This window comes from Sorex fumeus, unplaced genomic scaffold (assembly GCF_029834395.1).
Source record: "Sorex fumeus unplaced genomic scaffold, SorFum_2.1 ptg000072l, whole genome shotgun sequence".
In the NCBI taxonomy this organism is placed as follows: domain Eukaryota; kingdom Metazoa; phylum Chordata; class Mammalia; order Eulipotyphla; family Soricidae; genus Sorex; species Sorex fumeus.
This window is the reverse complement of record NW_026606129.1, coordinates 50,048,183-50,071,484: the sequence shown is the minus strand read 5'-3', so window position 1 is coordinate 50,071,484 and position 23,302 is coordinate 50,048,183. Positions and strand designations below refer to the sequence as shown.

The following is a 23,302-nucleotide window of genomic DNA, read 5'->3' as shown; positions in this document are numbered from 1 at the left end:
CTGAGGGATAGAGGTTAGTGTGCGGTCCTCCCACCATAACAAACTTTTCCTGGACAAGTATATTTGGTTGTACACTAATTTGCTGGGACTCTAAGATTGAATATGTTCAACTTTTGACTTAGGTGTAGCATATATATACCAACCTTTCATGCAGTGGGTCCCAATCTCAGGGAGAGATTGTCCACAGTAGAGGTCCCCTTCTACAAAGGAGGCTCCCTTTGCAAAACCTGAGCTTGGACACTCCTAGTTTGCCCTCTAGTTTAGTACAAGGGATAGAAGCAAGCCTTCTCAGTGGCTGCAGGAATGACAGAGGATGGTGGATGGCTTGGCCCTTACAGGGACTCCTTTAGGAGCTCCTCCCAAATGTCCTGTACTACCAAATCTCTCAATTAGGGTGTCAGCTGGGCCCCTAACCTATTCCTAGCCAAACTCTGGTTCAGTCTTCTGTCTGCCTGGGAATGACCCGAGAGCACCTCTCTTCCTCCAGCATAGACGGGAAGGATTCAGAGTCATCCAATGGCCACCACCTCCAGGAAGACCTCCCATGGCACCCACCTGCTCGACCCCAGACCGGTGGGGAATGGGATGGGGGGGGGTCTTCAGAGGTCAAGGGTCATTAGGACGAAGCAGATCCCGGAAGCGGAAGCGCAGCGCACTTCCGGTGCGCAGCAGGCGGCCATGTTGGAGCAGCGGAGGCGGCGCAGAGGCGCGTCCTGGGTCCCCGCGGCGGCGCCGGTAGGTTGGAGCCTTGGGCCTAGCCGCGCCGTGGAGGGGCTGTCTGAGAAGCGGCAGGGTGGATGGGCCGAGCTCGCAGCCGCTCTTCCCGGGCCCCGCCTTCCGCCGGCCCGGCCGAGACCCCCGCCCCACCCCCATCCTGTACCCGGAGACCCCACCCTCGGGCAGCGCGACCCCGCCGGGCTTGCACCACCCGCCCCGCGCCTTTCACGCCTCCAGTACCCCCGCTCACGCCCGCTGCTCGGAGTCCAGGGACGCTTGTCCCAACCCCAAAGTCCTGATCTGCCCCGCCCCGAGTTCGTCTAGATGGGGCCTTTCCGGTCGCCTCTCGGATCAACTTGACGGCCCCCGGGAGTACTTGTTTGGGGAAGTTGGCGGCCGAGCAGCAGCCTGTTTCCGGAGCCCGTGGGAGAGCGCAGAAGACCCTCCTCAGGGCTCAGACCTGGGTGGAAGAATCCCCAGTTCACCCCTAATATTTGTGCCTGGGGAGAAATAGGCCCCTCCCTGTGCTCCGCTTCCTCAGCCCTGGGAACCACACAGCCCCCCGGCGGGATGAGGAAAATCTAAAGAAGGAAAGTGAAGTGCAAGGATTGTGCACTTGGAGTGGCCTCAGGAGGGAAAGTGCCTGACACACCTGATGATCCAAGAATGTTTCCAAACAAAGAGCCCCAGAGCACTTCCTCCTGGGGATTCCGAAAACTTCCTTTGCTCCTTTAGGGCTGTGGAAGAAACTGTACAAAGGAGCCTCCTTGCCCCCGGGACGTACCTAATCCCAGTTGATCTCTTAATGCCCCAGTGCAGCTGGGGAGCTGCCTCTGGGGACCTTCTGCTGGGTGGGGAATTAATATTTCAGTCTTGATTGAGGGCCACAGCTTCTCCAGAAAAGCCTGGAACAGTTAGGATATTCTTACGCTATCTGGGCTATACCAGGTCTGTGGCCCACCAACCCCGAGTTAGGACAGCTCAGATTTCTAACATCTAGCTTATTAACCCTTCTACTTGGAGCCTTTTTTTTTTTTAATCTCCTCACTATGATACCCTGGGCTCTTGGTCTGGATACATGCCCGCAGACTGGTTACCTGGAGATGGGTCATTAGTGTCTGCTACTCAACATCTTTTAGTTTATGTTGAAGGACAGTCTGGCTTTTTCCCTGAGGGTTGTGTCCCTTGACTAGTGCTAGAAATTGGACATCAGGTGGCCTCTGAAAGCAGAATTTCTGGTGGACTTGATAATAATCCCTGGGCGTGGGAAATGGAAGAAGAGATGGCTTAAGCATTAGGGTGGAAGTCTGGGTTCTCCACCAGCATTCAAGGTTTTTGTTGCCTTGCTTTCAACCTGTTTTTCCAATTCTGTCTCCCAGCCTTGGCCCCAAACTTCAGTCTCAACAAGTATGTCTCAAGCTCACTTGGGAATCATTACATGGGCTATTTCATTTTTCTGCTTCCATTTTATCTGGTCTTTGTCCCAAGTAGGTGTTATCTCTCCCAAGAATCTTCCCAGGTCCTTTGGTTGAATTTGATGCAAGGACTTTGATGATATCTCCATCTTGCCTTCTATATAGGTCTGTATGAGGCCTGTGTTGCCAGGACTAAATCTAATTCTAGGTTTTTGGCCTCAGAAAATACAGAATTGTGGGGCCAGAGAGCATAAGCAGGGTACTTGCCTTGCACGTGACCCACCCAAGTTCAATCACTGGCATCCCATGTGGTTCCTCAAGCACTGCCAGGAGTGATTCCTGAGTGCAAAGCAGGAATAACCTCTGAACATCACCAAGTGTGACCCAAAAAATAAACAAAAAGAAAATACAGAATTGAATGAGAGGCACCCTGTCAGACTGACATATTCCTAGGAACCCAACAGCAGATTGGCTTATGGTTCTGAAGGCTGAAGAAGCAGCCTTTGGGGTCAGAAAGACAGCTCAGTGGACTAAGCACATGGAAAATATACTTTGCGTGCAGGCGGCCTGGGTTGGATCCCCTGCATCGTATGACCCCTGAACAAAGTGACCATAATAAGCCCATAATGACCCCAAAGTGACCATAATAAACACCCCCTCACTCCAAATAAAAGCAGCAGCCTCTGGCCTATACAAAAAGAGTGATTGGCACTCTTTTCAACTATCACCTTGACACTTCCGTAGTAGGTTAGGAGACCAGGGCTTTTTCTCAGGGAGTGGTTTTCACAGGTCACTTCTCTTTGTGTCATTGTGTATTACCATGGAGAGTACAGGTCTCGATTGACCCTTCTCTCAGTGTTATTCTTTAAAAAAAAATTTATTTATTTATTCTGCTTTTTGGGTCACACCTGGCCATGCACAGGGGTTACTCCTGGCTCTGCACTTAGGAATTACCCCTGGCAGTGCTCAGGGGACCATATGGGATGCTGGGAATCGAACCAGGGTCGGCCGCGTGCAAGGCAAATGCCCTACCCGCTATGCTATCACTCCAGCCCCTCTCAGTGTTATTCTTATCGACTCTTTTCCTCTTGCTTTGGAGGTGCTGAGCACTGGTTTGCGGATACCCAGGGAAGTCTGCAGTGCCTAATGCCATGAGCGTGGTGGTGCAGCATGTGGAGGAGAAAGCTGTGCACTCCTGGTCACGGATCTCCACGGCAGGGAAGAAGGCCTTGGAGGAGGCACTGCATGTCTTTAACCCCATGAGCCAGGATCTCAGTGCCACTGAGGCCCAGCTTGTGGCCTTCCTACAGGGCCTGCGGGAAGATGGCTTTCAACCGACCATTCTGCGCAGTGGTGATGTCTATGGCTACAGTTCATGCACAGCTAATCCCCCAAGCCAGACGAAGCTGCAAGCTCGTGCCCCAACCCCAGCTACCACTTCACCTCCAGTTAGTGCTCCTCGAACTAAAATGCGTCTGCCTGCAGGACAGGCCACGCTGCTTCCCATGCCTCTGTCTGGCAGGCTGGCCAAAGCATCCACTCCAGCCCTCACAAAGCATGCCACCACCAACCTGTTACTGAGCTCCCTGAAGCAGTCAAGTGCCAGTCGTGCCCAGGGTGCTGCAGTGGGCTTCCCAGCCCGCCTCTATCCAGGTGTCTACCCTGCCATGCGACTCTCTGTTGTCCTTGAGGCCCTGGTTCCACTCAAGACCCCCATGCCCTGCTTGGGTGCCAAGCACAAGACACAGTCATTGCAACTCTCATTTTCAGATTCTCCTCTGAAGCTGCAAAAAGGTGCAGGGAAAAGGTCAGGGAACCCCCAATCCAAAGCTCCTAGAAAAGCCACAGGCAGGGGTCCCAAGTGTCTGACAGGCAGAGGTCCCAGGGCTGGATGCCGACAAGGCCCTGGACCTCAAAACAAAACCCACAAAGCCACTAGGTTCCTTGGTGGCCAGCACATGAAAAGTGGTTCTGCCCTGAGCACCAAAATAGCCTGGTCCAAGGAAGCTCTGTCACTGGCCAGAGCAGCCCATGCCCAGGCCAAGGTAGCTCAAATACAGGCTAAAGCTGTCAAGGCCAAGAGAGACAGGATCAGGGCCAACGTCAAGGCAGCCAGGATCGGGGCCAGGGCCAATGCAGTGCAGGCTAAGGCTAAAGCAATACGGGCCAGGGCCGAAGCCAAGGCAGCACAGGCCAAGGCCAAGATGTCTCAGACCCCACCCAGGGCTAGGGGCAGTGGCAGGCCACAGGGGTCTGTTCAGGCCAGGACTGCCAAGAGGGGTCAGAAAGTCCACCCCGAGACTGTGGGACAAAAAAGGAAAAGAGATGAGGAAGCAAAGGATCTTCCACCCGGGAAGAGAATACGGCGAGGGCCTCAGTCCCCTAAGGCCAGGCGAGGGCATGGAACAGCAAAACTGCTGAAGTTCTGGGCTATCAAGGTGGACAGGCAGTCCTCGGATGATGAGGTGCGGCAGCAAGCTCAGCGGATCCTTTGCGTGAACCTGTCCCCTGTAATACAGCTCCAGCCGTTGCTGCCAGACTCAACATCTACCCTGACTCCTTCACAGAGTAATGTTTGGGGAAACTGAGCTCAGCTGTTCGGCGAGTGGCTCTATATGCACTGCCCATGGATTCCACAACCCCAAGGACTCCGGGTGCCTCTTCAGGACTCTGGCGGCCATCAGCCTTCTTTCCGAGACTGGAGAATATGGGGTTGGGTGGGAGGGCGGGAGGGGCGTTGTTCTCATGGCGCGATGCACTGTGACTTGTACTCTTCAAGTTGTATGTCCACTGTTCCATCTATCACGTTTTATAACTTTGCACCTGTCAGTCTTCCTGCCCACTCTCTTGGGGGAGGGGGTTATGTGCGTGCGTGCCTGGCTACTGGTAGGCCAGCTTGACCACAGTAAAAGTCTGCCCCATGGAGCTGGAGCGATAGTACAGCAGGTAGGGCGTTTGCCTTGCACACAGCTGACCCGGGTTCGATTTCCAGCATCTCATATGCTCTCCCTGAGCACCTCCAGGACTAATTCCTGAGTGCAAAGCCAGGAGTAAAACCCCTGTGCATCACCGGGTATGACCCAAAAAGCACACACACACACAAAAAAAATGATAATAAGCCCAACGGTGATGTTGGCCTGGGCAGGTCATCTATGTGTGTGATGGGATGCTATGCAAAGGGGCTGCTCCTGGTCTCTGGAGGTGTGTATCTGGTTTTGAGAAGACGGGCAACAGTCAGTGATGTGGGCCCCTCCTATCCCCTTGGAGCTGCTATTATCCTGGTTGGCAGCCTATAGAAGGACAATGGATGGTCTGTGGAGAATCTTACTGCCAGCAGGTTTTTAGGTCAGAGAAGAGGGAGTTTGTGGTGCTATCCCCTAGGGCCAGAGCAGACAGCCTGGCCTTGTCTCCCAGCCTGCTGGGGCTGAAACCATAGGGCTGTGCCTAGGCTTGTCTGGGACTGGGCTGGGCCTAAACTGAATAAAGTATCTCTACCGCTCCTCCACTCTGCTCCTTCCAGTAGAGTGACTAGCATTGCCCTACCCAGTTGGTGGCAAGAGGTTGAGATCAGAGTCCAGAGTTTGGGGGACTAGGGAGATAGAATATGCTATCACCAAAATACAGACACAGACACACACACACACACACACACACACACACACACGTGCGCTCCCCCAAACCTCTTAATTTAAAAAGAGCAGCAGGGGCTGGAGAGATAGGTGCTTGCCTTGCACACGGCTGACCTGGGTTTGATATCTGGCAACAAATATGGTCCCCAGTCCTGCCAGGAATAATTCCTGAGCATCACCAGGTGCAGTTCAAAACCAAAAACAAAAAGCAAAACTGGGGATCCTGGGTGTGTTTAACTGTAGTCTGCCCCCAAAGGATTTTTCTCCTTGGATGATGAGGCAATTGAGCCAGGAGAAAATCTTTCAGTCCTGCTGCTTTCTAAGGGCTTGGTCTAGCCCGTATGCAGCCTCTTCTTCCCTTCCAATGGGCCTGTGCTAGCACATAGCTCTCCCCACCCTGGAGAGGGGGTGGCCCTAACACCTAAACAAAACTAGTTCCCCGCCCACATGCCAGTCCTTAGCTGACTGCCCAATTTGAATGCCAGTAACTGGACTGGCAGGGAGGGGGATGCATTCCCCAGGGGCTCTTGGGAGATAACTGCCTTTCAGGACTAGGAGTAGGAGCTTCATTTGAATGAGATTCAGATCTTTCTGTCTGGCTTAGTCTCATCCCTGGCCCCACTAGCTCCAGCTGCTTTGGATAGCTGGGAGTCCTGTAAAGAAGCTCTGCTTGCTTTCTGGTACCTCTTTGCTTCTGGTGGCTGCTACTGAAGCTCCTGGGTGTAGCCTGCGAAAGTTCCCCCCAGCTCTGGGTCTGTCTGGCTCCCAGAAGCACTGGGCCTCCAATTCTGCAAACTCCTGGCCTTTCATCTACCATGTGAGTATGTGGGATTTCCTGAGGGTCACAGGCAGCTCTAGCAGGGCAGCCCACCAGGAAGGAAAGCCCACTCTGCATCTTCTTTCCCAGGTCAGAGACCTGTTTCCTCCATTTGGGACACCCAACTGGGCTTGGCCCCCTCCTTTCAGTTCTGCTGTTCCTGCGATGGATGGGTGAGGATTGGCTTTTTCACCAAGAGCTAGCCAGAAGGAGATGAATCCTAAACCTCTTGGTGGAGTGGGTTGAGGTGGTGGGGACTTTCCTCTAGGATCTCGGCTCAGATTCTTCTCTCTCAGGTCAGGCTCCCAGGACAATTGCCCAGGAAGTACCGGACATAATTCCCCCACCTGGTTGCTCCAGCGGCAGCTGCTATCCACCCACTGGCAACCTGATTATTGGCCGTGGTCAGAGTCTTCGAACCTCATCCACCTGCGGTCTCCATGGCCCTGAACGCTACTGTATTGTCAGTCTCCTGCAGGTGGGGAAGAGGGTGAGGGTTCTAAAATGGTCACTGGGTTTTCCTGGCCAGGTGCAGCCTTATAGGATTTGAGGCTATTGCTGGAGGCTGGGACAGGCCTGAGGTGTGAGATTTTGCAGTGGGGGACCTACCGTGTACCTTCTGCCTTCCTTGGGATGCCCCCAGGACTCGAAGAATTGCTTCTTCTGTGACTCTCAGGACCAGGGAGGCCATAGCATTGAGAATGTGATTTCCCAGAGTGGCCAGAATAGCAACAGGACCTGGTGGCAAGCGGAGAGTGGTGAGAGTGCCAGCATGTCAGTCTGCACAGGCCAGGGAGCAGGGCCTGGCCCCTTATTAGCCCTTTGTGGTTTCAGGTGTTGAGAATGTCACCATCCAGCTGGACCTCGAGGGTGTCTTCCACTTTACTCAGCTGATCATGACTTTTAAGGTGACCCAGTACCCCTACATCAGGGTTTGTTCTAACTCCCCACCACCAGCCGTGCTCACACCTGGTGACCCCCAGATCTCCCCTCCTGTCCCCAGACTTTCCGCCCAGCAGCATTGCTCCTTGAGCGCTCAGTGGACCATGGCCGCTCCTGGCATGTGTACCGGTACTTTGCTCACAACTGCTCAGGCCTCTTTCCTGGGATCCCTTCTGCCCCTGGCCAAAGAGGCAGTGACCTCATCTGTGACCAGCGTTACTCAGACATGGAGCCTGCTACTGAGGGCAAGGTCAGACTGGAGGAAGGGGGTCGGGGCACCCCGAGATGATGCCAGTGGTTCAGGATTGCATCTTCCTTGTAGGTGATTTTCAAAGTTCTGGATCCAGATGTTCTGGAGGAGACCCAAACCAAAGTTCTGGACCCAAACAACCCCAAGATCCAGGGTAACCATTCCTAGAGCCACTCCTGTGTCCCATGTGTTCCCGGACAACTTGGGGTGGGGGGTGGAAACAGATGGGAACCCCAGTATAACAGGATGGAAGGCATCACAGCCCAGTCCCATGGCACTGTTGCCCAGCTCTAGGGTCTCTATTGTCCTTACTATGTTAACAACCCTCCTCTCTTCCCCCACCTGCATACCAACTTCTGTTCCATCATTTTCCTCAGGTCTGTATTCATATGTAGGCACTGTCATGGTAGCAGTTCCCATACCCTCATCTCTGCCCTCTCGCTCAAGCTCTTTCTGGGTCCCCATCACTATTGTTCCTGCTAGTTTCCATTACTGTTCCCCTGTAATGGCTCCTGTCATGGTCTTCATAACTCTGGCCTTGGTTACTACCCTTCATCCCAGAAACTGCCCCTAGGTGGCGCCAGGGTATCTTGGGGTATTACCTCTTGTAAGACAAGTCTTGTTAAAGAACCACTTAGTCCAGCAGGCTAGAACCTGGGCATATGAGAGCAAGAATAGGAGGACAGAACTCAAAGTAGCGTTTCCCCTCGTTTTCACTCACTTTATTGAAGGTACTATCAAATTCTCACCCTGAGCCCGTATGCCAAGTTGTCCCTTTAGATCAAGAGAAAGAGCAAAGGAAACCTAGAAGATATGAGCTGGGGCTGGAGCAATAGCACAGCGGGTAGGGTGTTTGCCTTGCACGCAGCTGACTCGGGTTTAATTCCCAGCATCCCATATGGCCCCCCGAGCATCGCCAGGAGTATTCCTGAGTGCATGAGCCAGAAGTAACTTGAGCATTGCCAGGTGTAACCAAAAAGTGCAAAGAGAAAAAAAAAAGAAGAAGATATGAGCTGTGGAGAGCGAGAAAGGAGTTGTGGTCTTACCTCCTCCATCCATGTGAAGATCTTTTTGAATGCCTGTTGAGCCTGTTTTGGGCAGTTGAGCCTTGCTCAGTGGGGACAAGGCATCGCTTGGAGCTAACCTGAGAGGGAGATAAGCATTTTATTCATTTGTCTGGGTGATGAGTCTATTTCTAATTTGAAAGATGTGCTGGAAAATGAAATTCTTTACTGCATTGAGGAAGCAGGGTTTTTTTTTATGTTTTGTTCTGGTGCCACAAGGCTATGCTCATGGCTTACTTCTGGCTCTACACTCAAGGACCATTCTTTTTTTTTTTTTTTTTTTTTTTTTGCTTTTTGGGTCACACCCGGCGATGCACAGGAGTTACTCCTGGCTCATGCACTCAGGAATTACTCCTGGCGGTGCTCGGGGGACCATATGGGATGCTGGGAATCGAACCTAGGTAGGCTGCGTGCAAGGCAAACGTCCTACCTGCTGTGCTATTGCTCCAGCCCCTCAAGGACCGTTCTTGGCTGACTTAGAGGACCAAATAGAGTGCTGGGGATTGAACCCTGGTCAGCTGTGTGCAAAAGAAGCACCTTACCCACTGTACTGTCTCTCCAGCCCCAAGAGGAAGCAAATTTTAAATTACTAGAGGCATTTAAACTTTATTTGTTTTGTTTTTGCATTTTGGGTCACACCCAGTGATGCACAGGGGTTACTCTGGCTCATGCACTCAGGAATTACTCCTAGCAGTGCTCGGGAACCATATGGGATGCTGGGAATTGAACCTGTGTTGGCCGCATGCAAGGCAAATGCCCTACCTGCTGTGCTATTGCTACAGCCCCAAGGCATTTAAACTTTAAATCCAGAATAACATATCCAGGGAACGGGATGTGCTGGTCTCAGCTCAGAAAAAATAGGAGGGCTGGAGCAGTGCAGAGGCTATGGTCATCTTAAAATTATAGACTCAGAGGGAAAGGGTGGGATCTCCCATAGCATGGGTGCTGGGGGACGTGTCTGCAGTGGTGAGAAAGACCCACCCTTCCCAGTCGGAGAGATGGTGGTTCGCATATCCGAGATCTTACTATCTGTGTCTCCAGAGCTCTTGCGTGTGACTAACCTTCGTGTCAACTTCTCCAAGCTGCACATCCTGGGTGACAGGTCTCATGGGAGTCTCAGAGGACACCCCTATTACTACTATGCCCTCTATGAGCTTGTGGCCCTAGGCAGCTGCCTATGCTATGGCCATGCCACTGAGTGCATGCCTGCCCCTGGGGCCCCAGCCAACGTGGAAGGCATGGTGAGAACAGAAGGGAACCTTTGTGGCTGGTGGAATGGGCAGGCTGAAGGATGGCAGGTCAGGATGTTGCCTTCCTCCCTGCCAGGTGCATGGCCTTTGTGTCTGCCTCCACCATACTGCTGGTGCTCACTGTGAGCGCTGCCAGGACCTGTACCAAGACCACCCATGGCGAGCAGCAGAGCCTGGGCATCCCCACACCTGCCGCAGTAGGTATTGTGGCCTACTCTGCCTAGCTGCATTGGCCCAGCGTTAGCCCACTCCATAGTCATCTTCCTTGTTTTGCCCAGAATGTGAGTGTCATGGGCATGCCCACAGCTGCCACTTTGACATGGCCCTGTATCTGGCATCTGGCAATGTGAGTGGAGGCGTGTGTGATGCATGTCAGCACAATACAGCCGGGCGCCACTGTGAGCTCTGCCGGCCCTTCTTCTACCGAGATCTCCAGGAAGATCTCCATTCCCCACATGCCTGCCGACGTAAGCCCTCCCACCTCCAGTCCTCATGCTTCCTGACCTTTCAACTCCAGGGTGACCTCTGACCTAATTCCTTACTTCTGATGTTTGATCCAGCCTGTGACTGTGACCCTGTGGGTGCCTTGGAAGGGGGTTTGTGTGACCCCCACACAGATGAGACCCTTGGCCTCCTCTCTGGGCAGTGTTGCTGCAGAGTCCATGTCTGGGGTCAACGCTGTGACTCCTGCCAGCCTGGTCACTACGGCCTGAGCCCAAACAAGGCAGAGGGCTGCCAGCGTTAGTGACTCTAGGAGTGGTCCCCTACCCCCATGTCCTCCTTCTTCTGTCACTGTCCTGATGACATGTGGGCTCACCTACCCTTCAGTGGTCCAATTAGCACCCTGAAAGCTCTGTGCCTTAGCCTGCAGGTGCGACTCCCGAGGACAGATCCCTGGACCTCACACCTGTGATCCCTCCAGTGGTGCCTGTCACTGCAAACGTTTTGTCTTTGGCCGGGACTGTAGCCGTTGTCTGGTGAGCCTTGACCCACCTTCTGTTTGGACTTTTACCTTAGACACTGAGTTGATAAACTCCTAAGACAGTCATCCTTTGACCATGGCCAAGCCTGGCACATGGGTTAGTCCCACTGCCTGACCTGGTCAGTAGGGTCAAAGCCACCTTGGCTAACTGAGCCAGTCTGCTCTCATGGGGAAACTTGGGGGACAAGGGAAAGAAAATTAAACAACTTACCTCAGTATTATGCACTCAGTTTAAAGTTGTTTTTTTTATCAGGTCAGAGATAGCTCGAAGGGCTGCAGCACACATTTTGCATGCAGAAGGCCTGGGTTTGATCCCTAGCACTGCACTGACCCCTAATCCTACCCCTAGCACTACCAGGAACAACTCCTAAGCACCACCAGGTGTTACCCCAAAACCAGAAGTAATGAAGAGTTTCACAACAAAGGTGTTTTAAAGAATACTCGGTTCAAGAATCAATTCTATTGGGGCTGGAGAGATACTACAGCAGGTAAAGGCCCTTGCCTTCCACATAGCAGACCTGTATTCAATTCCAGGCATTGCATATGGTCCCCTGATCACATCAGGACACCAGGAGTAATTCCTGTGTATAGGGCCATGAGTTACCCCTGAGCATCACCAGGTGTGGAGCAAAACCAAACACACACACACACACACACACACACACACACACAAGCCAAAAGCTCTATACTATTAATAAAACTCCTCTCAGTTCCCCTCCATGAAACCACACAGGAGTAATAGGGTCTCGTCCAGTCCCCCCTCGCCTCTGTCACAAAGGAGCATTTGTGTCCTGAAGTCACCCTTACCCTCTCTTTACTCCTGCAACAGGCAGTCCCCTTGCATGAAGCCCTGGCCCTTCCTCTCCCCTGCCACATAATCCTGTCCTACCATCTTGCAGCCCGAGTTCTGGGGTCTGAGCAGTGACTCTCTAGGCTGTCGGCCCTGTGACTGTGACTTTGGAGGCGCTTACAGCAACAGGTACAGGGCAGGATCTGGGGGTCAGGGGCAGGAGGCAAGAATGAGGAACTGACTGCCCCACCCTGCCTGGCTGGCTCAGGTGTTCTGCCAGGGAGGGTCTGTGCTCATGCCGCCCGCACCTGCGTGGCCGCCGCTGCCAAGAGCTGCAGTCCGGGTACTTCTGTGCTGCCCTGGACCAGGCTACAGCTGAAGCTGAGCTTGGACAGAACCTTCAGCCCATGGACCCTCGGTTGCCAGTGAGTGTCAAGCTGAACCAGCAGTGGAAGGATATCAAGACCAGAGAAGAGAGTGTCCGTAGAGGGTGGGAGCAATAGTACAGCAGATAAAGCACTTGCCTTGCACATGGCCAACCCAGATTCGATCCCTGAGACGCCAGATGGTCCCCCAATCCCTGCCAGAAATTATTCCTAAGCAAAGAGCCAGGAGTTATCCCTGAACATCTCCAGGTTATGGCCCAAAACCCAAAAATTTAAAAGAAGAATGGGGTATCCATAGAGCAAAAGAAGCTGGTCAGGATTTATGAGGTTTGGAATAATGGGAGAGGGAAGCTTGTAGGGAAAGGGACTCAGCATGGTCAGACATCTGTGTGGACAGAACCTGTATTCCCAGGACAGTGTGGGAGGGGATAGGGTCAGGATGTTTGAGAACTCTGACACCACACTTGCCCCCAGGGAGCACCCTGGCCTATTTCTCCCAATTGTAGCCAAGCTCCAGCCACCCACCCTGGTCGGCTCCGACCCCGACTTTGGAGACAGCATGATCCTCAGTGTGGCCACCCGACTTCCAGGGGAATGAATTCTAGCCATCAGTTTCCCCAGGTGAGGAGCCTCATGGACCCGTATCAGCTGACAAGACATTAACTGCTGTCAGGAGGGCTGGAGCTTAAGCCCTGGAGAATGGGTCTCTGGGATTTTAAGTTTTAGGGAACTGAAATCCTGAGGGTCCTAGGTCCTGGGGTGGCCTGGGCTTGGGAGTCTATCTCACATCCAGGTACCCCTGCACCTGCATCGGGGAACCGGACCTGCGTCATGGACGGGCTTAGGTTTTGCACATGTGGTCGATGGGTCTGGCCTCTCTCTGCTGGCACCCACGGTGCCTCGTGCCCTAGAGTATGATATTGTCCTGCGCTATGCAACTCAGGTCAGTGACATGTGTGCCAGGTAAGTAGATGGTGGGCCTGTGTGGTGGATAGAGACAGCTCTCTGACTACTGACCCCTGACTGTAGGCACCTGAAGACTGGCAGGTGTTGGTCAGGGTCCAAGCCCATTCCCTACCAAGCAGCACCCGCTGTACCCACCTGCCTTCAGAGCAGCTGTTGCAGGCAGCCTTGACACCAGCACACAGGTAGGCATACCTGTGACTGATGACGCCCTGTGATCCTCTCCATATGTATGAAACAATATCCTTGGTGGGAAATTCCCTGATATGGAATATCATTTCAAGTATATCGAAAGAGGTACAAACAAAAGGATTATTTTCAAACAAAAGGATTTAAGAAATTATTTTTTGGAGGGCAGGGCCAGAGAGATAGTACAGTAGGTAGGTGCTTGTCTTGCACGCAGTCGATCCAGGTTTATCCCCAGCATCCTGTATAGTTCCCCAACCCTACCAGGATTCCTGAGAACGCAAAGCCAGGAATAACCCAAGCATCACTGGGTGCGGCTCCAAAACAGCAACAAAAACTGGTCTTTTCCTTTGGTCATATGATGAAATACTGAATCCAATAATTGAACAACCAAAGTGGAGCACCTTTTGGACCCCGTGATTGTGACCTTTCCCCACCTGCAACCCACTCTGCAGGGCTGTGGTTCTATCCGGACCTTTCTGCTTTGAACCAGGAATATGCTACTCCATAACTCTGCGTCTATGGTGCACCAGAGGGGTGCGAAGGCCTGCGGGGAGCACCATCCTGCTGGATTCAGTGAGATCATGGGGGGTCACCCTGCATCCAAGGGAGACAGGATAGCAGGACAATATGGGTGCAGGCTGGTTAGGGAGTGGGGTTTCCAGAGATCTGGAGCTGTGGCAAGAGAACTGGAGTTGAAACCGATGGTGGGGTGAGGAGAGGGCATGTGTGAGAGACATGTGTGAGTCTCATACACATGTCTCACAACCATGATGGGGACTATGGGTGCATGTGGGTGGGTGTGAGTCTGTGACTATGTAAGTATGTAAGTATATGTAGGTATAAGTGTGTTGAGTGGGCGGATGATTGTGTGAGTGTGGCAGGGGGATTCAGTTAAGGAAAAGCACACAAGCAAAGGATTAAAGGTGAGAGGGTCTCTCACAAGTGCAGTGGGTAGGGCTTTTGCCTTGCATGTCCCCAACCTGGCTTGATCTCTGGAACCCATTATGGTCCTCCTGAGCCTGCCAAGAGCAATCTCTGAGTGCAGAGCCAGGAGTAAGCCTGAACATTGCCAGGTATGGCCCCAGATAACAATAAAAAACCAAGGATGGAAGGTGAGAAGCAGCCCAGGGAGAGCCCTTGAAGGACTGGAGCACATTTGTTGCCCATGCAGACCCTCGACTTTATCCCCTAGCACAACAGGATTCCTTGAGTAGTACTGGGTATATTGCTGTTGGGCCCTGGGTATCTTGTTGATATCACTGCTAGAGAAGACCCTCCCCCCAAAAAGAGAAGGTGAGAATAGGTAGGTGCTAGACCAGAGCATCTGGGCTGCCAAGAAAGAGACTTAACCTTTATCCTGGGCCATGGGGAGTCAAGGAAGGGATTTAAACAAGGAACAGTCATTATTATGGGAGGTGACTCTGAGGACTGTGTGAGAAATGGCGTTGCCTGGACTAGACTAAAACCATGTGAAAGAAAGGAGAGCGGGAGGAGAAAGACTGAGAAGAGAAACAGGGAGATTGACTGTGCAGGCAATGCCAAGGGATGGGGCTGGTATTGGTGAATGGAGCTGGACTCACTCCCCTTGCTGCCCCCCTCAACCCTCCAACTAGATTGTGCTCGTGCCACGGGTGAGTGAGTTGCCTGGGCTGAGAACCGTGGATCGTGGGGCCCTGGGGCGCTTGCAGGAACTCCACAAGGCAGGTTGTATGGAGGCCACAAGAATGGGCCCCTCCAGCCCCATGCCTGAGGCCTGTTCCCGCCTTATCTGCAGCATCTCGGTCCTGCTCCACGGGGGTGCCCTGGGTGAGTCTGTGGCATTGACCAGAGGGGTACAAAGGGAGGAGAGGGTACAGGAAGCCGCTTAACGTTCATCAGACCTTGCCCTTCCCCCTGACAGCCTGTGAGTGCCACCCCCAGGGATCACTGAGCACTGAGTGTGTCACGCTGGGTGGCCAGTGCCCCTGCCGTCCTAACATCATCGGTCGCACCTGTGACCACTGCATGCCGGGGACCTATGGCTTTGGGCCCATCGGCTGCAGTGGTGAGTCTTTGGGCAGAGGGGGCCAGGTGAGCAGTTAAAGACCAGCTATTTTCTTCCCTTGTGTAATTTGCTTACACTGTTGTCTCCCACAGAGTGTCACTGCCATCTCAAGGGAGCCACCAGTGCCATCTGTAACCCTAGGAATGGCCAGTGCACATGTCGGGCAGGCCTGGCTGGTCGCCGCTGTGACCACTGTCTCCCAGGTCGGTGGGGTTTCCCGCAGTGCCAGCCATGTGCGTGCAATGGGCATGCTGAAGCATGCCACCCACTGACAGGGGTCTGCCAGTTCTGCCATGGTGCCACTGTGGGCCGGCACTGTGAAAGGTGAGCAGGGGTTGGGCAGGAATCTCGAGTGAGCCTGCCCAAACTCATAAGCTACTGCCCCTAGGTGCCTGGACGGCTACTATGGAGACCCTACCCTGGGGTCAGGCCAGCGGTGCCGGCCCTGCCTCTGCCCTGGACCCCCCGGCTCTGGCCTTTATCATGGGAGCTCCTGTCACATGAACAATATGAGTGGACATGTCGTGTGCCTCTGTGCACCTGGCTATGCAGGTGAGACACGGACGGCAGTGGTAAACCCACTTGTTCACCGTCTCATCAGGTTTATAAGGCAAGCTTCGGCCCTTGCCTCCTGTGTGTAGACCTGACCTCAAGAATTTCCTGTGCTGGGAGGGGTCGAGTGAGAGGAACTGTGGGCATGGGACGGAATGCTTGAGCCCAGAAGATGGGCCACAATATCACTCGTGTCCTCTGATATCTCAGTTTTTTTGTTTGTTTTGTTTTGTTTTGCTTTTGGGGTCACACCCAGCGATGCACAGGGGTTACTCCTGACTCATGCACTCAGGACTTACTCTTGGCGTTGCTCAGGGGACTATATGGGATGCTGGGTGCAAGGCAAACACCCTACCCTCTGTGCTGTTGCTCCAGCCCCTTGATCTCTTAATTAGACCCCAGACTTTCTGGGTGAGTTTGGGGGACCCACAGGCTCTCCAGGAAAACACTAAGACACCCTGCTAGTGCTCTAACCCTCCCCAGGCCCTCGCTGTGACCGCTGCTCCTCTGGCTACTTTGGGCGCCCTTGGCCAGGAGGTGACCCCCAAAGGAGCCCATGCCGGCCCTGCCAGTGCAACAACAATATTGACCCTGAAGATCCTGCTGCCTGTGACCCTCTTAGTGGGCACTGCCAACACTGCCTGCACCACAGCCACGGTCCTAACTGTGCCCACTGCAGGCCTGGCTTCCATGGCAGTGCCCTGCGCCCACATGGCTGCCAGAGTGAGTGTGTGGATGTGGTGGGTAGAAGCCATCTGGTGGGGGGGGACAAAGGAGTACGGTGGGCAGAGGAGGGATTAGGGCCTCCTTCGAGTCCTGCTGGGCCTTTCTGTTTCTCAGGATGCAGCTGTGACCCACGGGGCACTGTACCAGCAAGGTGTCCATCAGGGGCTGACATCTGCTTTTGCAACCAAGTCAGTGGATGGTGCCCCTGCCGCCCCCACACAGTGGGGCGGAACTGCAATCACTGTGCTCCCCTCTTCTGGAACCTGGGAGGACCCCGGGGCTGTGAGCCCTGCAACTGTCACCCCAGACACACTCTACAGCCAGTATGCCACCCAGTAAGTGAGCCCAGATGGCACATAGCAGGGCCATATCTAGGAGTGAGCGGATGTGCATGCCCAGGACAGAGAGTGGCTCATGCCCATGAGCACAGTCACCTGCCCAACAGCACTGGTGCATGTGTCTGCAAACACCCCTGTGATAGCAACTATCCTCGTGTGTGACAGCGACTGTGAGTTGATGGCAGGCCCGGGGGACAGCAGCCAGGAGGCCGCATGTGACCACTCACTGGTCAGCCTTGCATTAGTCTATGGACCAGCACTGTGGGTACAGGCAGAGCTTGATGGGCTGAAGAGGAGGCTGAGGGGGCAAAAGCACACAGGTGAGAGGCAGAAATGGGTGGTCCTGAGGAGTGTTTCTAGGAGGCGCATGGCCAGGGACTGAGGGAGAAGTATGTTCTGTATCCTTGAAGAAGAAAGAGTGCGAGTTACCAGTGCCGGGAGGCCTGGGGGTGTGAAGTCATGGAAACAGTAGCATGCCTTTCAGGATACATAGGGGCAAAGACCAGGAGCTGAGAGCTCAGAGCGTGCATGGGAGGCAGGGTGGGAAGGTGGGAGCTGACTAAAGGAGGTCTGTTCAGAGGGGGTAGGGGAGACAGGAGCGGGGGTGCCATGTGGGGTAGGAGCAGGCCGCGAGCAGGGGGTTCTGGTGTGGGGGTGCTCCCTTTCGTGGGCTTCCACTCCCAAATGAGACCCTTGGTCCCTGCTCACTGCCTTGTGCTTCCTTTGCTCAGGTCACAGGGCAGTGCCCCTGCCAGGCGGGATTTGGGGGCCGCACGTGCTCCCAGTGCCAGGATGGGTACTGGGGTGACCCAGAGCAGGAGTGCAGAGGTGAGAGGGGCCCTCAGATGAACCACTTCTGGGTGCACTGCTGACCTGAGGGGCTGAGTAGTGTAAGAGGCACTGTGGGGTTCCCAGAGCTGGAGCGCAGCATGGCCCTGTCTGTTGCCTTGGAAACCTAGATTTCTATAGCACATGTGACCAGTGCTCTGGGCATAGCGCTGGCAGGATGGAGGGGTTTGCTGATTGGGCCATGAAGCCCTTGAAGCTCAGTACTATTTTCCAGCCCAAAAGCTGCCAGGCAGGATGGTCTGTGGCCAGGAGAGGTGCTCATAGCAGTTCTGAACACCCTTAGAGGGTGCTGCCTCTCACTCACATAGTACCTTGGTCATCCCCGGGTTCCCAGAGGGTGAGGGGGAGTGGGGTGCCCCCTGATCTTTTCCCTGACCTTCTCTCTTTTCTACAGCCTGTGCCTGTGACCCACAGGGATCCATAATGCCCAGCTGTAACCCCCACACAGGCACCTGCCTCTGCAGAGAGGGCATCTCAGGGACGAGGTGCCAGGCATGTGCCTGGGGCACCAAAGGTGCTTTCCCTCACTGCACACCCTGCCCCAGCTGTTTTACCTCATGGGAACAGCCCCTGGTAGTGTTCCAGAGGCATCTGGAAAGTGTGATCCAGGATGTGGCTAACCTGTGCCAGGGGAAGCCTGGCTGGGGGGTTGGGGTTCAGGGTGGACGCCTGCAGGCCCTGAAGAGGGAGCTTCAGCAGGCCCAGATGCTCCTGGGGTCTCTTCCATCTGCTGTGGAGACCCAGCTCCAACTTACCAAGTGGACAGCCGGATACAGGCAAGGGGTGTGGGGCTAATGGGGTGGGGGGCTCTAGGTGGCTCCTCAGGTCAGGGATTCAGAGGGCCACAGGTTGGCCCATTCGAGTCCTGGTTCTGGGAGGCTGTGGGCTTTTCTTTTTATTCCCTTTTTTTTTTCTTTTGGCCACACCCAGTGATGCTCAGGGGTTACTCCTGGCTCTGCACTTGGGAATTACTCTTGGTGTGCTTGGGGGACCTTATGGGATATGGGGACTGAACCCAGGTGACCACATGCAAGTGCCATACCCACTGTACTGTCACTCCATGAGGTTTTCTTGAATCAGAAGTCGTGGAGGTGAGGCTCCTTCCGGCCATGATAAAACTGGTGCTCCATCTTCCTACAGGAAGGAAATGACTGCCCTGAGTAAGGCACTGGGGACCACAAGACAGATTGTGGCAAAACAAGAGCCATGGGTGAGGGGCCAATGGGAACGCCTAGAAGAATTATTCTGGGAACTAGACTGTTTCAAGGGCTTGGCCTGGACCATGAAGACTACACAAGCCCAAGGTGAGACCAGCTGAGGAAGGGAGCTCCAGGTAAAGGCTAGGGTTAGGCTGAGAAAAAAAGGGGATTAGTGCCTTTATTCACATCTCTTGGTGGTGCAGGAGGCTGACTGACCCCCTGCTGGCTAACAGGGCCCTGCACCAACCCTCTATCCATTCCTCCCCTTTCCTCCAGGTGCTGAGGCCCAGGTCTTTTCAGCTGCCCTGCTTTCCCAGGAGGCCTTGCTCAGAGCCCAGGTCGTGACCACACTTGGAGGACCAAACAGTGTCCTGGGACACACCCAAGAGGCCCAGCAGAGGACAGAGTCACTGCTGTGGGAGAGAGGCTGGCCCACAGGGATAGCTGTGTGGGAGCGGAAACTGAAGGGGCTGCTGGACAGCATCCAGAGCCTAGAACCGCAGCTTTTGAAGCTTGCTGTCAAAGTTGGGGTGGTGAGTGGATCAGGCCATCACAGTAGGGGGCCAGTGCTAAAAGCACTCTCCAAGGGGAAACCTGGGCATTTGGGTCATGTCTTCCTCATTGAATCTAGTTGTTATGTTTGGGGGCCACACCCTATGGTGTTCAGGGGCTATTCCTGGCTCTGCACTCAGAAGTGACCCCTGCCAGCGTTCTGGGAATCAAACCAGAGTTGGCCACATGTAAAGTAAGTGTCTTAATCCCTATGCTATCTCTCTCTCTGGCCCTGGACCCCCTGTTTTGTTTGCAGGAATGCAGAGGTCAGGGACCTGGGCTAGCCTGTGTTCCTGTATCCTGTAGAGTTCCCTTTTGCCCTGGAACTCTGCCGACTGCCTCATGGGCTTTGGCAGCCTCCCTTAATTCTTCCCACTGTCTGGACATAGCAGTCACAGCCTTGGAGCAGCATGAGCGACTGGTACTGAGCCATGGGGCTATGAACGGGCACTGTGCGGTGGGGAATCTACTAGGGGATTCATAGGGGACCATGATTTAGCCATAGTGTTTCAGGAGACACATTCCCACTCTCATCCACACCTACCAGTTGCAGCAGATCCACGTCACAGCCAGTCTCACAGGAATGCAGGCCCAGGACACATGGTATCGTGCAAGGGGGCCCTGGACTGTGGCTGCTGTGACCCATGTACAGGCAACTGTGCAGAGCATCAGGCGTTTCCTCCAGGGTATGTTTGTTGGATGTTTCCATTCACAGCCAAGGGCACGGGCAAGTGAGCATGTAGGCCACCACTATGATATTCCTTCTGGAAGGAGGAATGCTCAGAAGGACTGATCAGAGGTAGATAGACACACATGTGTGCTGGAGAATATATAACTACTGACTGGGGGTCTGATTTGTACTATTGGTCTGTTTCCCTGCTATAAGGCATCCCACCATAACTGATCCTAGTCTACCGACCATTTAACAACTCATTCCCCAAATGGCTAACAGCTCTTGTAAGTCTTTAACCTGTCATGTAGTGGTTGTGGAGGTAGCGGCAGTGAGAAGTTAGGGTGAAGGTTGGTTCAATAAAATATTAGGTTCAATCCAAGATCTGTTCCCCCTCCCCCTCCAGACAAAGGTGCAGATGTTGTGAGTGTGGAGTTCGTGGCATGGCATGCGCTGGCAGTGCCCCTCCCCAAAGGTGGGGCAGTGGACATTGCCTTGCAGCTGGAGCAGATCCAGGGTGCCCTCCCAAAAGTAGATGCTGCGAACCAGGAGATGCCCAGAGCTGAAGGTGTCCTCCAGCATGCACAACAGACCAAGTGAGGTTCAGGGGATTGGAGGGAGAGGTCAGTGGTGGGGAGGAAAGGGATGCCCAACTGATCATTTGTGCCCATCAGGGAGAATTCAGTCAGGGCCCGGGACCAGGCGCTGAATGTGCAGGGGGTGCTGGTCAAGGCAGAAACTCATGCCAGGACTGCTGAGCAAGGGATACGGGCAGTTAAGGAGACACTTGGAAGCCTGGAGGCCAGTGTACAGGAGGTGACACCCCACCCAGACCTCTCGGTTTCCTCATGGCCCTCGTACAGTGGCTGCTGTGAGCCCCATACTCCCCTGAAATCCTCGACCCATTTCTGATACTTGGTACTCAGGAATGGAAATGCCCTGATCATGTAAACACGCTACTTAGTGGCAACCTTATGACCTCCCTGTGACCCTGTAACCTCTGCCCAGGTGGCAGGGCTCCTGCCCCAGGTAACACTGGCCATGGATGTGACCCCGGCCCTGGAGCATCTGTCTGGTGCGACTGTGGCCCTCAGGACCCGTGTGGCTCTGAGTGATCGGCAGGTTCAGGAGGCAGAAGAACGAGCAGTACATGCCACTTCCCTGGCTGGGATCCTGAGCAAGGTGAGGTGGGAATAGTGGACATTGGAGCCTCAGGAACTCTGCACAGTGTGAAGTGACACTTAGGCTGGGGATGTGATGAACTGGGCTGAGTGGCAGTGTATTTGGAACAGTGAGGTCTAATGGGGAGGGGGCTAAGAGCCATTCCTGCCCTAGGAGTTGCAGGTGGTCAGGTCCGGTGTGACGGAGTTGCAGGAGGGCACCCAGGATTTGATGGCCATGATGCAGAATGCAAGAGAGCGAGTGCAGCGGGCACAAGGTGAGGCCCAAGAGCTGATGAAGCAGATGCAGAACAGCTGGAGCCACCTGGAGGGTGCGTGGCTGTGCTCTGGTGGGGTGGGTGCATGGTAGCGCCAGGGTCAGAGAGCAGGGCTGGCATGGGAAAGTCAAAGCTGAGTCCAGGTCAAGTTCAGACTCAGCCAGGGTTCTCAGGACTGGGGTGGAGGTTCTGAACTGGGGGATCCACTGTTGATTCAGCTTAGAACTCCATTAGGGTTGTGGCTGTGATCCGGGTGTTGGGGCTAGAGTTAGGGCGATGACAGAAATAAGGAGCACAGTTAGCAATGAAGCCTGATGAGAATCTGATGTAGGTGACCTGGTCCCCAGGGTTGGAGCAGCGCCTGGCACAAAATGAGCGGGCACTGGAGGAGAAGGTGGCCACTCTGTGGGCATTGGAGCAGCAGGCAGCAGAGCTGCTGAAGCACATGCAGCTGTGGGCCAGTGCACAGGCCACCTGCTGAGTGTGTCTGCTGACCAGACGCCAACCAGGAAGAATGTCCGGACATTACATGACCAGAGATCCTACTGAGTGACATGACCAGTCTCTTTGCGTCACTCCTTCTCCCCCGGGATGTCTCCCAGCAGTTCTAAGCAGAAAAACCAGCTGAATACCCTGAGTCTAACTTCCTTTTCTGCCTGATGGAAAATATGAGTCACCTCTTATATCCCTGAGCCCCCCAGGTTGATCTTATTACCCCAAAATTACTTGAGAACCCCCCCATAAATGGAGTAATTCTTGGAGACTCTGAAAGTCTGGCAGAATGACACCCCCTCCCCCAACAGCTTGAACTTCACTTGGGAAGCCGGTGATTCCCAAGGAACCCCCCACCTAGCATTCTCCCTCAGGTGCACAGCTCTGGGGACCGTACACCTGGCCCCAGAAACTGAGGATGCGACAGTGGTCAGCCCTGTGGACCCTAAGCTTCTGTCCCCAGCTGGGTCTCAGGGGCCTGGGTGGGGCGCGCGCCCTAGTCGGCGGCGCGCATTCCAACCCGGGCTCCAGCGTTCCGGCTGGCCAGAAGGTCTGGAGCGGACGCTATGATTTGGATTTGCTCCGGTTTCTGGCTGTGGCGTCCATTTTCATGCCGAGAAACAAGCTGCATTTTTCCCAGTGACGTTCTGTAGGCGAGGCAGAGAGCCCTATGGCTTCAGGCTGTGGATGGCCTTTTCCCATCTCTCTCCCTACCTCTTGCTTGTCCCTCAGGTCCTAGAGCAGTTGGCATCCCTGAATGGGGAAGTGAGAATCTTTGTGTCCCCCCCCCCACCAATCTCCTGGCTGAGCCTCGATGCTGGAAACCCAGCACCCCTGACGCTGAACCCACATTAGGTCCACGTGCCTTTCCAGCTCTGAACATTCGTCTTTGCTTATGCCATGCCCCCCACTTGGTAGCCTGAAATCCCACCCCTCACCTTTTCCTAACTTCCACCCAGACATGGCCATTGGGGGTGGAAGTTAGGAATAAAATAAAAATAAAATAAAAATTTCAGGTGAACTAACCTGTGTCTGGTTTCTGGAAAGG

General features: G+C 54.1%; 2 protein-coding genes across 2 annotated transcripts; both read left to right on the top strand.

Moving 5' to 3' along the window:
* Positions 1-622: 622 nt before the first annotated feature.
* Positions 623-4,838, top strand: CCDC71 (coiled-coil domain containing 71). The gene is made up of 2 exons (XM_056129370.1): positions 623-735; positions 3,232-4,838. Exon 2 carries the CDS (start codon positions 3,284-3,286, stop codon positions 4,718-4,720), a length of 1,437 nt encoding a protein of 478 aa, XP_055985345.1. The 5' UTR covers positions 623-735; positions 3,232-3,283; the 3' UTR covers positions 4,721-4,838.
* Positions 4,839-6,747: 1,909 nt separating this feature from the next.
* LOC130037764 (laminin subunit beta-2-like) lies at positions 6,748-22,243 on the top strand. Its single transcript, XM_056129689.1, has 24 exons — positions 6,748-6,751; positions 6,875-7,056; positions 7,222-7,336; positions 7,413-7,486; positions 7,582-7,770; positions 7,843-7,924; positions 9,876-10,075; positions 10,161-10,281; positions 10,363-10,551; positions 10,645-10,824; positions 10,949-11,061; positions 11,966-12,045; positions 12,125-12,339; positions 12,749-12,811; positions 13,154-13,205; positions 13,847-13,967; positions 15,008-15,200; positions 15,295-15,438; positions 15,531-15,762; positions 15,827-15,990; positions 20,011-20,075; positions 21,333-21,506; positions 21,660-21,816; positions 22,110-22,243. Exons 1-24 carry the CDS (start codon positions 6,748-6,750, stop codon positions 22,241-22,243), a joined length of 3,243 nt encoding a protein of 1,080 aa, XP_055985664.1.
* The last annotated feature ends 1,059 nt before the right edge of the window (positions 22,244-23,302 follow it).

Coding starts and splice junctions, on each gene's coding strand:
- CCDC71 (XM_056129370.1), top strand. CDS start 3,284: ATGAGCGTGGTGGTGCAGCATGTGGAGGAGAAAGCTGTGCACTCCTGG.
- LOC130037764 (XM_056129689.1), top strand. Junction 11,062..11,965: donor GGGACTGTAGCCGTTGTCTG/GTGAGCCTTGAC, acceptor ACCATCTTGCAG/CCCGAGTTCTGGGGTCTGAG. Junction 21,507..21,659: donor TGGCTGGGATCCTGAGCAAG/GTGAGGTGGGAA, acceptor TTCCTGCCCTAG/GAGTTGCAGGTGGTCAGGTC.